At 31.4% G+C, this 16,507-nt stretch overlaps 1 protein-coding gene across 1 annotated transcript; it reads left to right on the forward strand.

The window, feature by feature from the left end:
• Nucleotides 1–889: 889 nt before the first annotated feature.
• LOC148609851 (aldo-keto reductase 1B-like) lies at nucleotides 890–16,312 on the forward strand. Its single transcript, XM_088541278.1, has 9 exons — nucleotides 890–1,242; nucleotides 2,650–2,814; nucleotides 5,457–5,573; nucleotides 9,313–9,507; nucleotides 10,044–10,150; nucleotides 11,356–11,431; nucleotides 13,624–13,707; nucleotides 15,295–15,377; nucleotides 16,092–16,312. The coding sequence occupies exons 1-9, from the start codon at nucleotides 1,162–1,164 to the stop codon at nucleotides 16,132–16,134; spliced, it is 951 nt and encodes a 316-aa protein (XP_088397404.1). The 5' UTR covers nucleotides 890–1,161; the 3' UTR covers nucleotides 16,135–16,312.
• Nucleotides 16,313–16,507: the final 195 nt, after the last annotated feature.

Raw genomic sequence — 16,507 nt, forward strand, 5'->3', positions numbered from 1 at the left:
TACTACACCACATTACCACATTATGCTATTGATCAGTCCCGTAGTTACCGTCAATTCTAGCATAATTCATACGAGATCAAAATGTACCTCTTAAATGTCCACATGTCATGTCCACGTGTGTTTTTGCTTGTATGAGAACGGGACGTTTACTTGTACATTAAAAGATGAAATGATCGGTTAGCATTGAATTTAGTGTAATATTACTCAGTTTCCGATTCGGACACAGGGGCTCGTTATATAGGTCATAAACATCATCAGGGGTCCGATAACATTAATGACCTATATATAGTCATTGCCACATGTTTAATTTGATTCCTAACCTGGTTCCCTGGTCAATATTATAAGCGACTCAAGTTTTTAAGACCGCTGAAAATTTGAGAGAAACTTGTGGAACGAACACATCACCTGCACTTCCTGATACACAGTTTATTTTATTGAGAAAACATCTATCAATCTTATTCGAATATAATTCTTTCCTTTATTACAAGATATAATATTCGTATTCTGTAGACATGTGCAATTTACTTACAAATGCCTTCTGGAACTCGTTAAATTGAGTTTTCGAGGTTTTCTCTGCTTAGTTTTACATACCATATCGTCATAATTAATTGTTGAACGTACTCGATAATGTTTAAATTTTACAGAACAGTCAGTATTGAAATACTTTTTACGATGAACAGATTGAGCGTTACATATTTATCGTTGATTTTAACAAACGTATTGGCTTGTTCTGCCACAGTCTTAATAACACTATTACAATCTTCGACAACATTATTTATATTGGGTGGATTGTATAAACGCGGGAAGGGATTGCCTCCCCTCACGTAGAAACACTCTCTAGGTTTTTCTTTCACTCTCGCGTAAAATCCAAAGTACCCTATCTGTAAACTGTGCCAATGTCAGAGGTTATATCAGGGAATGTACTGTTCTACAAAGATAATTTGTTTGGTTTTGCTAAGCTCATCAAATGACAGGTTAAAAGAACTGTGAATACTTGAATATTATAGATAACGTGTTTAGATTTAGGATTACACATTATTTTATCTTTACACTAATATGTAGAACTTTTAGTCAAGTATATTTGTTTACTGGTTTTGGTGATTTGGACACTTTTTGCTCTTTTTGGGTTTGTTTTCAAGAGCTTGCATTTACTCCAAGGACATGGCAGATAAATTTAGCTTCGTTTTACCGAGTGGAAATGTTATGCCAGCTCTCGGATTCGGAACGTATGCCCCACAAGACGTGAGTTAATTCGTTAGTGTTATTTGCAGCACGTGAAAATAGATACTATACTTGACACTATATAGGATTTATTTTAAGTACAATAAATCGGTAGGCACATGTTTGTTACGTGACAGCTGACCGAGAAACACAATTATCACACAATACTGTTTTCATTGAAAGCTATATATATATGGAATGAACAATTTTCTTCATTGAACTAAAGCTCGCTGTATTATTTTTTAAAACAATTTTTAAAACAATAATTTAGACTTTGAACTGTTTTGGGTCACTCAGCCAAACCGAACATAATAAATAAAATTACTTATGTGATAATTATATAAAAAAATATACAAAAACATTTTTTTTTCTTATTTTTTTTTTTTTTTTTTTTGGATTTCAGTAAATTTAATTAAGTTAGCCCCTATGACATTGCCTCCTGTGGGAGGTTTTTGTGTATTCAATTATTTAGTATATTTCGCAGATCAGTAATTTGTACATTTTTAATGAAAACCTTCCACAAATTTTATTTTTTATGTGGGTGATTTTTTCATTCTACCTCCTAATGACTGGGAGAGTTAACAGGTATGAATTTTGTACTGTTGATGTAAACATTTGATGCTATGTCTGAACATTGATGTACAGAGTCAGGTTTTTATCATAACTTTAAACTGGTTGAGGTCGCCAGGAGATCTATTATTAGATATGAATGACCTATAATCAAATATTATTGTGTAATGTTTGTTTACAGTATAGAACCCCCTCTATCTGTGTTAGCCTAGGACCTGTAGTAATGATAAAGCAGGCTTTCAAGCCCACATTTGTTTTTTTATTAATTTTTGTAAATTTTTTATGAAAATTTACTCCCATGCTACCACCAATATGTTAGACAAGTTTTAAAACCATTAATGACAATAATAATTCACCTAAACATTTCAAATACATGTAGATGTTATTTGAATATTTATTATGTTTTTTTTTTGTGATGTCAGAATTTCAGAACCATATTGTTGTTTTGCTTGAGTCATTACCATTCATTGATTTCTTGCAAGTTCTCTCCTAAACATGTAACTTCAAACAAAGTGCATTATATTAAAATTCAAGAAAATTCAAGAATGCTTATGGCAATGCTGTTGGATGGCTGCTGTTTTTGTTTTTTTTTACGCAGATGGTTTTTGGTTTTCCTCCACCCTTAGTTGAAGTTTGCCATTGTCTAAAATGAAGTAACCATTCTATTTTTGGGTAATATTGTTTTATATCATAATGCTTTTGAACATTATTTTAAGTATGATTTCTAGAAACTATATGTACATGAAATAGGTGGTCAAAAGAAACATCTTTTGTCAACTAATCTCACTGAAATTCTAGTTTTTGTTCAAATGATTGCCCCGTAGATCCATATCTTAAGGTTTTTTGTTTTTTTTCCAGGGTGAAGATAAGGTCCTTGTAGCTGTAAGAGCTGCCATCAAAGCAGGATATAGACATCTTGATTGTGCTGCTATTTATAGAAATGAGCGGGCTGTAGGTCAGGCAATAAAGCAACTTATTGTAGAATCAAACATCACAAGGAAGGATGTATTTGTTACAAGTAAGGTGAGTTGGATCCATGTACAAGCTTGAAAAATAGGCTGGATGCGGGGGGTGGGGGGGAAGCAGCCATAGGGGCTTCACAAGATTCTCAAAGAATATAGTTTTATACATTGGTGTTAGGTAAAAAAAAATTGCCGTATTGATATGGTTACTTTCTGGTTCAGGAATGTGTTTCATAGTAAACTTGTAGAACTGAAACTAGAAGTTTTAAAGATAGATGAGTAAAAATGTTTCTGGTATATGAACATGAGTGTTGCATCCCTTTCTTTCGTACCATAGGAAATTGGTGGTGGGTTAATAAGTTTTGGCCATATTTATAGTATATCCAATTCAGATATTGTAATTCAGGAAGTGATTTAAATGAATAAATACTGTGTAAAACAGTGGAAAGTGCATGCATGTACTTGCATGTAAGTCAAGGTTCAGCTGTGTTGTAGTTAGTCATAGTAAAGTGTTTTTTTTTCTTTCTTGATATTTACTTTAAGATTCCATATACATGTATTTATATTTTCCAAATACAGACATTTTACCTCCTTTTAGTTCACCTGGCCTAAAAGGCCATGTGAGCTTTTCTCATGTCCGTCGAGGTCATCATGGTCTGTCGTTAACTTTTCTTTAAAAATCTTCTCCTCTGAAAAACCTGAATAGAATTTGATAAAACTTAGTGACAATCATCCTTGGCATGTCTACTCCCATAATTATATCTGTTATGGTCCCTCGCCAAAGACCATGGCTGCTGTTACTAAAAATAGAAAATGGGGGTATTTCCATATATTTTTGCCTATATCTCAAAAACTGTTTTAGTAAGAAGAAATTTGAGACATCTTAGGCTCTTTGGCTTGAAGAGATCTATCTTCCCTGAAAATTTCAAGATAATAGAAAATGGGGGTATTTCCATATATTTTTGCCTATATCTCAAAAACTGTTTTAGTAAGAAGAAATTTGAGACATCTTAGGCTCTTTGGCTTGAAGAGATCTATCTTCCCTGAAAATTTCAAGGTTTACTTATTTTGAAGTTATTACCCTTTTTCTGCTGATTTTACCTTTTTTTGGCAGTTTTGCTTATTATTAAGAAAATGAAAGCAGATTGATGTTTAAGGTAAAATGATAAATTGTTCAGTATTTCAATATCGGTTATTGGTGCAAATTTTTTTTAAATCTGTTGACCCTTCTTGGAGTCATGGCCCTTGGAAGTGTCATTTTTGAAGTTTTTATCAGTTTTCACATATTATTTTAAAAATGGAAGCAGATCGATCATTAGTATAATTTGACAAAATGTTCAGTATTTCAATATCTGTTATTGATGCAAATTTCAAAAAAATCTGTTAATCCTTCTTGGAGTTATGTCCCTTGAATGTGTCATTTTGATATTTTTATCAGTTTTTGCCTTATATTTAGAATCTGAAGCAGATTGACGATACTTGTATGTTGCTAAAATGTTCAGTAGTTCAATATCTATTTTTGGTGCCAATTTAAAAAAAAATCTGTTAATCCTAAAATTTTGGAGGTATAGCCCTTGAAAAAGTCATTTTAGACGCTTTTATCAGTTTTTGCCTATTATTTACAAAACTAAAGCAGATTGGTAATTAATGTAAATTTAAAAGATATATATTTAAAAGTATGTAAAGATATATGATTGGTACAAATTTGGAAAAAATAGGTTAATTGTATTTTCTATTAATTTTTTGCACTTTTAGCATGTTATTCAGTTAACATAAGTAGAATCATGATATTTTATTTACATGTTCTGTACCATGACAAATATCATCTGCAAAACTGGTAAAATGTGTATATAGTCATGTATTCAACTTTTTACAGTTTTTAAACCAGGTGATCGATTCAGGCTCTTGAGAGCCTCTTGTTCACTTAAATGACTATTACAACAGTAATTATACCTACTGATAAAGAATGTTTCAAAGCAAAAACAACACTGACAAGTTTTTAAATGTATACTATCATTCATCTCATTGAAAACTTTCTGACATGACAGTAAATAAAATGTGATTAGAATAATTCATAATAATATTTGTTTTTAACTTCGTATTTTCTAAATGTTGTGCCACTGTGGCCAGTGTCATTATACCTTTCTCTTTGTTTCTTTCACTCTGTCCTTTTCCAGACCAGTATTCTACTAATCTGTCTTCTAAATGCTTGCATATATATTAAGTTGGTTCTTGGTTGTGTTTTTATATCTTGATGGTTTACAATTCTAGTGTGCAATTTATATTGCTCCACTAATTAGATGAAATCCAGATAATTTCATAAATACATGTATATGTTATTTGTTGAGTGTTTCAAAATGACAGCAGAATTGTGTGTCAAAAGTGCTTAGTTTATCCTCTGAAAAAAACAGTGTCCAATATGAATCATGTGTCCACATTGGTCATCAAATGTACAGGGTACAATAGGCTGCAGGGGATATTGGTCCTTTTAGGACAATGTCTAGTTTCTTCTAAATGCTAAACAGATATACATTTGTATTGATTTTATTATTGGCATAAATTTTTACCTTGATAGGTTACTGACCAAGTTATGCGTATGATAATTGTGTTTCACAAACACTTGTACACAAATTTAAGTTTGGATATCAGCCACACCACATAGGAAGAGAGCCAAATGTATTTTAGGAATAATTTATATTGTAGCTATGGAACACCTGCCATAGACCAGATTTGGTCAGATCTAGTTTAAAGAAGACATTAGATGATCTTGGATTGGATTATGTGGACCAATACCTTATTCATTGGCCAATGGGTTACAAGGTAAAGTTAAATAGATAGTAGAATTTCAGCAGTCCCATTTTTTTTTAAATAATGGGTTTGTGATTACAATATTGAAAACTCATGTTAATAAATTCTTTGCATTACCTACACCAAATTTGTCTCAATATTGCAAAAAATTGAAACTTGATCCATCAGGACGGATCGTTCATCATGTCATAGTCTTCCTCTCTTCTTCTGTCTCACTGTCTACCCCAGACTTTACATGTTTTAAGAACAGAGAACACTTACCCTACTGGTGCACCTGATCCATGCTCTTTGTTTTTGATGGAGTCCGAGTTGCTCATTTACTTTTGTTTCTTTGTAGATTGTATATTTGATATTTCATGTTCTCTGTTGTGTGTGTCTGTTTTCACTATCTAGTCTTTTTCCATGGATTATATTTTTTTGATTTCCGTTGGAATCGTGGTTCCTATGATTACTCCCTGAAAAAAAAGGCAATAATAAATACACATGATAGTTTTAGACATTACAGAAATTGTGCTACAATTAAGTTATATTGCAGTTCATGACAGAAATGCTAGTTTTATCAAAGATACACTCGAACCTCGATGTGTCGAACTTGGATTAGTCGAAATCTCGGATAACTCGAACTAATTACAAAGTCCCAGCAAAACTCCCCTTGCTCCAATACAATTTTACCTCGGATGACTCGAACTCAGATGAATCGAAACCTTGGATAACTCGAGGTAATCATTCAATCCCCTTGACAGGACATCGAGGTTAATTAACCCTGATGTCTCAAAGTCAACTAATAAAACTGATTGTTTTATTACAAACCATGATCAAAGTGTGTTTTAACAACAATTAGCGTGGCTATTAAAATTAATTTGTTGACACTCTTTAATGTTTGATTTGTTTATTTAATTAATTTAAAATTGCGCATGTTGTTAAAATAAACAACAGTGATATCGGATATTTTGATACCGATGATTTGTAATGACAGACGATAGTAAGAGTATTTCAACGACAACATTCGTTTCACTAGTGAATCTGAAATTTTATCGTAATATTGTAGAGCACATGGTTTGATGATATTCCTGATTGCGAATCAAACAAAGCAGCACATTATGAACTATGGCGTTTTTGATATAGAAAAAACAAAAAGGAAATTTCACTAAAATTCTCGCTGCCATTCAGTATTTTAAACATGATATACATACAAAAAATATCTTCCGATATGAAATGCATGACATTACGAAGTACCGTGTAAAGTGAAGCATATGTACATGTACAGGTATGAAAAATGATGTAAATACAGAAACAATCATGGACCAAACTACTAGTATTTCCGGTTTATCCTCGACCTCGGATTACTTGAACCTCGGATAAATTGAACATTTTTGCATGATCCTTTCAACTTTGACTTAACGAGGATTTAACGTGTATTTTTTTTATTTTTTTCTTTTGTTGTGTGGTCCTTTATATTTGTATTGCATTTTTGTTTTTTCTGTATTTTTTAATTCTGTTTAGTGTATTTAGGAAGGTTTTGTTTGTTTTTTTTTTTGTATATTTTTTAAATTCTATTTAGAAATGAAAACAAAAAATTTAATGGCCTCAATTTCAAATGGAGTTTTCCTTTTGTGCCAAAAAGGAGGCCTTTTGCGCCAGAACTCTTTTGCACCAGTATTCCTTTTGCTCCAGTTTACTACTTGATTTTCGTAGTTAAATTGTGCCAATAAATTAATGACCGTTTTGCACCAAAATACAGATAAATTTATATCTATACCCCACGCAACAAAGTTGGAAGGGTATAATGTTTTTGACCCGTCAGTCCATCTTCAGTTTTCTGGACTTTTTTCTAAACACATGCAGATATTGAGATGATTTTTGGTATATAAGTTCACCATGATAAGTTGTAGGTCAAGTGTACCTTTCGTTATGCTCCGATGATTTTTACCGAAATTACAGGCCTTGAACTTAGTAAAATTCACGGAAATAACAGTTCTCTGGACTCTTTTTGCAGATATAAACATGATTTTTAGTATTTAAATCTACCATGATAAGTTACAGGACAAGGCTTTAGATGGTTTTGCTCCAATAATTTACCAACATTACGGGCTTTGAACTAAATTCACAGAAATAACTGTTTCTCTGACTCTTTTTTTCAAAACGCTTGCAGATTATGACATGATTTTTGGTATATAAATTTACCATGATAATTTATAGGTCAAGTGTATGTTTTGTTCCACTACAACGATATTTACCTTGGGTTAACTTTAACTCAAAGAAATCACAGTCTGGAGCTTTCAACTACCATTCTGAGTAACAGAAGTTAGTTAGAAGATTAAGGTCTAAAGTCTAAAAAACACTCTTATTTTTTTTTTATCAGGGTCCTTCTACATGTATTTCTCTTACGAAAAAATCTACTTTAGTATCCAACATGGGGACGCTTGGGGAATGTGAGCGTGCTCACTAAGGTTTTTTAATTGATATTGTTTAAGTGCTACATTAGATGCGTGGTGTGGTTATTGTATTTTATTCACCATTTTTAAAAAAGATCTCTTTGTACTTCATTGTTTATCTCTTTGGCAAGTATAATTATAAAAATGTTAAAATGAGTCCAAATCTACCCTTCCACAAATTATTTCTTAAAGAATGTAAATATAAACCCTCCTCTTTTTTCCAGGCTTGGGGCCGGCAGGTTTCTCCGATGGATTTAACGTTCATTTTAAAAAAAAAAAAAGTTATTTTGATATACTAGCATTATTAATTATATAACACTTACTGGACTAATCCAGATTTGTCTGGTTTTGGTTAGGATAACAAATTTTAGGTTTTTTTTTAAGAATAATAAAATTGAAATAAAAAAAAAATAATAATTATGATAGAAAATTTATATTTGTTTTTTATTCCAGATTCATTTTTGAATGTGACGACTCTATTCGCTACAGGGAAGATAACGTAAACTTATAGAAGGGTCTTAAAAATTCCCAATGATGTTAGAACTGTCAAATTTGTGATGCAAATTTTTGGTCGTTCCCTCCACGGGACTTGGAACTCGTACCACTGTGACATCTATGGCAACAAGTCCAGCACCCTAGACCACTTGGCCAGCTAGGCTATATAAAAATATAGCTTTCACTAGCCGGGTCATTATTTCATGGTCATTTTACCTAAGATTTTTTTTTTTTTTTTTTTTTTTTTTTTTTTTTTTTAATTTTCTTATTTGTATTTTGAACAAAAGGTAGTCTTTTTCTGGTGGAAAAGGACTACACAGGAAAAATATTTGTTGGCACAATTTAATTATGATTTTTTATCCAATTGGTGCAAAAGGACGATGCCCAATTTCAAACTAATTGAAAGTTGTAATCGTAGTTAAATAAGCAATTATAAACATTATGAAAAGATCAAAGATCAAAATACATGATAACTAATTGATTATACCATTCATCTTAACTTTAAAACTTAGACTACATAAAATTTCAAAACAAAAAAATGTTTAAATTTGACAATTCCATTATTTAAACATTTTTATTTATATCAGTCCACATAGTATAAGTTGCAAAGAAATTAAATTTCAATTTTTCACTTTCAGGATTAATAGAAATATTATTCATAATGAATCAAATAATTTCTCATGAGGGAGGGGGGTGGCTTTTGTCTGGGGGCTTTTTCCTGATCCCACTGAATTTGTAATTCCAATGTAAACAAATTTGTTTGTTTTCACTTGTTTCTTTTGTTTTTACATGTTTAGCTGTATTTAACCTATTCTTGATAGGAAGGTGGAGAGTTTATACCACGAGGAGAAGATGGAACAGTATTGTATTCAGATGTAGACTTTGTAGACACATGGAAAGCATTGGAAGACTGTGTTGATGAAGGATTAGCAAAGGACATAGGACTCTCTAATTTCAATAAAAGTCAGATTGAAAGAATTCTGGAAATAGCAAGAATAAAACCCAGCTGTAACCAGGTTAGTTCTTAGGTAAATTTGGAAAAAAACAATTTGTTTAAGTAAGATAAAACATTGAAGTATAATTTTGAGTTAGCTTTTTGTGTTTTTGAATTGCTGTTATTGAGAAACACGTTTGTGCAAGAGAGAAGTCTGTTCTGCATTGTATTTTTCAGTGATAGATACCAGTAAATGCTATTTATTGTCTCACTGTATGGGAGAATTTTCAGCATTGTCTATTTCCTTTGATAAATTTTGTTGTGACACATCTGTAGTGAAATAATGAGTCTGAATCTATTTGTTTTAATCCTTGTTTAAAAATAGCCAAAATTATGAAAAGCTTTTTTTTTTTCTTCAGTTGGTGGCTCATATGCCTTTGATTTCTTGGAAATTACGTTAATTATGGTTATAAACACTCTACAGTGTATATGACATCTCTGAGCTATAAGAATGTGTAATTACTTAAATCAACCAAGCATGCAAATGAAGTACATTACTTTTCATCATTATATTTATTAAAAAAATAAGTTTATTACTATTCTTTTTGCTTATTTCAGGTTGAGTGCCATATTCATTTAGCTCAGACCAAATTAATAGAATTCTGCAAGTCAAAGAATATTGCCTTAACAGCCTATACCCCTCTTGGTGCCCCAGGAAGCTTAAGGTAAGTGAATTGTACAGGTATACCTCCAGTTTTAAATAATCAGATGGAATTCAAGTAAATATTCTCCCAAATGCTAAACTGCTATAATCTCTTCCAGCCCAATCCTTAAGTACATGTTCCTCTCCAGCTAAGAATCATGCAAAATGTGATGCAGATCGTAATGAATAATTAAACATATCATCATATAGACCTATAAAACAACTTTATAATAAAAATAAAAATGTGTAGCCTTATTTGAGTGTATCACATATTTCATTTCATTTGCACTCCTGCATTTTCTATTTACTTTTCCATTTAAGAGGGTCTGGCTCAACCTAGTACCTTATAAGAAAAACCAGCCTTTGGCAAACACGTGAAAGTTATTTAACGAAATCTGAATAGCTCATGAAAACACAGTGGGAAGAAGTTTTTGATTTTTATACGTCCGTCAAAGACGGGATGTATTATGGTATACCGTTTTCCGTCCTTCCATCCATCCGTCCATCGTCCACAATTCGGACAATAACTCAAAAATGCTATACAAACTTTAATGAAACTTTGGTGAATTGTTCATATCTATTGACATAAGTTCCCTTTCGATTTTTATAAATTTTAGATTTTTGGTTTCCGTGTTATGAATTTTTATACTTAAAAGGGAGATTTTCAAGTTTTTGTACCATTACTCAAAAGCACTTTCACTGACTTTTATGAAACTTTGGTGAATTGTTTATATTTATTGACGTAAGCTCCCTTCTGATTTGTATAAATGTCAAATTTTACGTTTCTGTGTTATGAAGTTTTACTCTTTAAAAAAGGCTGGTAACGACCAAGGAAATTTTATTCGTTGAAAAATCGTTTAAAACAGACCATTTGTTATAATGATAGACTAATAAATATAAAAAATACTTGGTAACCTTGTCAGAAAAGTGTGTTTTAAACAAGATAGAAATGTGTAGGTGAAAAATCAATACAATAAACTTAGTTAAAATTGAGGTAGCCTTGAAAGTGCCAAATTTTTTGTGCATTTTTTATTTAATTTTTTTTTAGGAAGAAGGTATTCCCAGTATTTCTAGTTGATCATATAAATTCATTAAAAGCATAAGGACAAGTTAAAAGGGCAAAGGGTGTATCATGTGCTTAAAGCGCAGCTGTTTATTATATAAGTCTATCATCCTGCATTTTGAGTTTAGTTATTTTGGTTACAATATTATATAATTTTGTTTCAGTGAGCCACCTCCAACTGTCATGGAAGAGCCCTTAGTCAAACAGCTAGCATCACAGAAAAATAAATCACCATCACAGGTACATTGTTCCTCAATGAAATCAAATTCCAATTAATATGGGCATTTCTTGAAATTTTCACAATGAAATAAAAGGGTAGATAATTCTTTTTGAAAGTATAAAGGAAGAAAACATTATCTGCATATTTTGTTAGTAATATATATGCCTCATTGTTTTTCTCAAGCTAGAATTAGAGCTTGGTAATATTGATGATAATTACAGGTAATAATTACTGACAGATATTTGAGAAAGGGAGATAAATGAGATGAAACAATGTTCAATGTGTTTGTGTGCTTTGTCATCAATTTTCCTTGATGTTTCTTGCAATTCTCTTTATATTTTAAGACAAATCTGTTATTTTTTATTTTATGATATATGATATTATAGCTCACTTGGCCTAAAAGGCCATGTGAGCTTTTGGCATCATTGGCATCCGTTGGCGATGGTGGTGCTGTTGTTGTCGTCCATCTTAAACTTTTCTTTAAAAATCTTCTCCTATGAAACTACTCAGTGGATTATTACCAAACTTGAGTCACGAGCATCCTTAGGGTATCTACTTTAATTATATAGATTAAAAAGATGGACAGCATTGCTATTTTTAGACCACAGGGGTCAAGTTATCAAGTTCTACATATGTCTCAAAAAAACTATTAGGAATATTGGAAAATAAATGTGACTTCCGTTCTACAGTTTGAAGAGCTCTACAAATGTCTGTATTGAGTCAAAGATGTGGGGTCACTCCTTGTTCGAGTTATTGGCCTTGAAAGGTGAAAAATGACGTTTTTTTTCTAGTTTTCTGGCGAATATTGTGAAAACTAAAATAGAAAGAAAAAACATTCAATTCATGAAATGATCTTTAGGCACAATATGATGTGTTTTTTTTGTTTTTTTTTTGTAGTTTTCAGCTATATTTTGAAAACTATAATAGATAGAAGAAAACTTTCAATTGATGAAATGATGCTTATGATAAGGCCTACATAAGTGTCCATTGCTTCAAAATTCTTGGAAGACTCCTTGTTAGAGTGATTGCCCCTGAAAGGCAAAAGTAAAGCTTTTGGAGCTTTTAGCTCACCTGGCCTAAAAAGCCATCTGTCATCATTGTCACAGTTGTCTGTTATTAAAGAATCTTTAAATTTTCTCCTCTGAAACCACTAAACAGAATTTCATTAAACTTTGTCACAATCATCCTTAGCAGGGGACTACTTCCATAACTATATCTGTTATGGTCCCTTGCTGAAAAAACATTGTCATTGGTACAGTACCTGAACTGGTCCATAGGACAAAAATTACGATTGGTCATTGATCACTGATCAGTTTCCGATCAATCATCGATCTGTCAAACTGATCCATAAAACAGGTGATTGTATCACATGGCCACAGAGCAGTCAATATATTTTACAGATTCCGTTGTTTTATTTGTCAATATTACACATATAAACATAAAGCAGTAGATTTAAACTTCAATTAATACATTTATTTTACATTTGTTTTATTACTATCAAAACAATCGTCATTTTACATTACATAACTGCGATCAGATTGGTCACCAGTTATCGGTTATCGATCTGTCAGCAATCAATCAGTCAGCAGTCTTCGATCCATCAAACCGGTTCAGGGACTGTACTTAATATAGAACATAGGGGTCTCACCATACACTTTGGCATATATCTTAAAAACCTTAACAAATGGATGAAATGTAAGCTTATAGGCTCCTTTCCTTGATGAAATCTACCTATCCCGAAAATTTCAAGTTGATTTGATTACCGATTTATGAGTTATTACCCCTTCTATTCAATTTTTACAGATTTGTTACAGTTTTTGTGGTAATTTTCTTGAAAAGTATAGCAGCTTGCTTGACCATTCCAACTGTGTGAACAATAAAAAGACAAGCTCCATCAATGGTACAAATTTTTACCTGTGTAGGAAACAATAGCAAATTGATGATTAATGTCCATTGAAAAATGTTCAATATGATAAGTTCTATTTTTGGTGCAAATTTGAGAAAAATCTGTTTATTTTGCAAAAAGCTGTATCCCCTTAAAATGCACTTTTGATGATTTTTCCACTTTTTTCCTGTTTTCCAGAAAACCAAAGTTGCTTGACACAACTTTGGTACATTGTTCCATCTCCAGTTCCATGTGTCAGGATACCCCATGTGTTTTTGGATACAATTTGAAGACCCTTCAATCAATGGCAGTTTCATTTAATTTCAGATACTAATTAGATTTTTACTGCAAAGAGGTATTGGTGTATTGCCAAAGAGTGTAACTCCTTCTAGAATTGTGGAGAATTTTCAGGTTGGTCTTATTGGTAGATATTCATTTTGGGGGAAGTGAACAAGACAAAGTGTCATGTATGTAGACACTCATTGTACAAACCATATTCTCTAGTGAAAAGAGTTAGGTTTGAATCATTTTGACATACAAGAAATGCTGCTTTGTTGGCAGTGCAGCTGATTTTTTCCAAAAATACATAATTCAGTTGTCATAAAGCTTGGAATAAAATGTATTTTATCATTTCAAAATTCATGTGATATTTAATGAAAGCAATACATGCACCTTTATGCACCTGATGACAAAAGTACACAAGTCCATTAATTCTAATACTAAAAATTATTTTTCATCTTTTGTTTACTTTTAAAAGTACATGTACAAGAGAACACATATAATAAACAAGTCTGCAGGTTTCAGGATATAGCTGTTAATTTATTCTGACACCCATGTTTAAAAGAAATGTGCATTGAAAATTGTTTTTGAATTATTTTATATAAGCACTAAATTTAGAATCAAGTGAATCTCTGTGAAGGAACAACATTCTAATTGAGGAAGAAGAATTTGAATTTGATGTGTAAGCTATTGGGTAAATGGTAAAAAACTTTTGAATGAAAGTTAATCAAGCTTGGTATTTATCTCAAACAGGATATAATTTGTTATAATTAAACATGTAACTTATTATTTATTATACTTTTTGGAGTTCTGATCCTTTGGAATCAAAATACCCTATGTCACTGGTTCATTAGAGAAATGAATGTTCCTTGGGGTATCTTCATCAGAGAAACTTCCATTCTGTTTCTGAACACTACACAAAATATAGTCCATATGTAATTCATTTTATATCAATCAATATCTCTTTTCAATTCAGTAAATTATTCAGCTAAATAATATTCTATCATATCGCTGCAAATAAAATTAACACCTAGTCTTCAAATCAATTAAAGATTTGAGGGACTTTTTTGGCCTTGAAAGATTTGTCAAAACTAAACATTTAGAAGATTCAGCTTTTGCAGAAGGTGTCAAGAAATATTTAATATGTTAAGCATGTTCCATTTAATATGCTTATTAGTTAAATTCTTCATCATCTCAGTAGTATTATATGATAAATGAACAGGAAGTGAATAGCAGTAATTTTTAGCAAGTTAAATTGGCATAAAAATTCAAATTGATGACTTGATTGAGCAGTTGGGGCCCAAAACAAGCATTCTTGAATGGTGTGTCTATACTTGCTCATACTGTTCAGTATTTAGGTTGTATCAAGATGTACCCTGAAAAGCATTTTATAAATGTATAGGTACTTAGTAAATGTTTTTAGTAATATAATTAATATCATTTCAGTTAAAATGATCATGTAATGTTTTCAGTGCTGACTACCTTTTCATATATATGCTGTTTCAAACTAACATATTTAAAGCTTTTTCTTTCTTAGTTTCTCATTATACCCGTCTTGGTATATATAGATAAGACATATGTTGGGACTGTTTTATGGTGTTCTCAGATATCAACTTCTAGTACACATTTGGGTATACCTAGCACAACAACACATTCTACATATTACTTAGACTTGCAGAATATGCCGAGTCATTTAAAATGTCAAAATCATCATTCCAGGTGTTTGACTTTGAATTGTCAGATGATGAAATGATCCAGCTTTTAAATCTGAATAAAGATCACAGACTTCGTTTAGAAGACATGTAAGTAATTAATCAAAGAAAAATATTTTTTTAAGCAAGAAAAAACAACTTTTTTTTATTTGAGGCGGGTGACATACTTGCAACTTCAAGACAATGTAATGTTTTTGATTTCACAACAGAGATAGTTATTCAGCCAGTGACTGTATATCAGGTGTAAACATACAGTCAGTAAATTTTTACTGCTCAAATTGCAGTATAAATAATGATCCTCATACCTTTCAATTTCACTGTTTGTTTCCCATTTACATTTACAAGCAACAGCTAAACTAATTCCTTGTAAACTTTAATGTAATGTCAATTACAGGTCATGCAAGGAGATAACATTGTGCACATTCTGACAAGGAAAAAAATTAATATTGTTGAAGATATGTGATTACAAGATGAACATCTATTATATATACATGTAGAACTCATAATTAGGACCTCTGTGATCATAAAAAAACTTTGCCAGTGTCCAAAGATTTTAATTATAATCAACTCCAACGTTACCAATAAACAAATGAATGTTAGTTTTGAACATCTCAACATAATATCACATCTCTTCCTATCAAACTTACTGTGATATTATCTATCTTGACTTATAAAACTGCTGTTATTCTGTATGTTATCAAAATGCATGAATACATGTATATATTTTATTTGAAGTCATATTTTACTGTAGGCATAATGTATACACGTCTTTGAATTCACATCTTTCTTTATTATCATTTTCAGAGCATTAAAACACAAGTACTACCCATTCTATGATGAATATTGAGACAGAAGAAGCATTTTAACACATTTTCAGCATTTTTAGCTTTTAAATCAGACATTGTTCATGAAGTATTCATTCTTTAAATATGTTCATTGTATACCAAAGCACATTGCCATGGCAATCAACATATCTTGCTTAAGTGTGTAATTAGTAAGACCTCTATAAAATAGCCATACTCAGATTTGTGTTTATTTCTTTTGCCTTGAAGTAAGGTAAATACTTGAGGTCTATCACATTTTGTTGATGGCATCATGTTACCTGATACAGGTACATTAAATAAACTCATCAAGACATGCGAGAAGTTTGATATCCCTGCAAACAAAAATAAACTATTCCATAGAAGTGTAAAAATGATAATATTTTAACTCCTGATTTG

Source organism: Perna viridis, chromosome 8 (genome assembly GCF_037379345.1).
Source record: "Perna viridis isolate PV_CMFRI_1.1 ecotype Kerala chromosome 8, ASM3737934v1, whole genome shotgun sequence".
Taxonomy (NCBI): domain Eukaryota; kingdom Metazoa; phylum Mollusca; class Bivalvia; order Mytilida; family Mytilidae; genus Perna; species Perna viridis.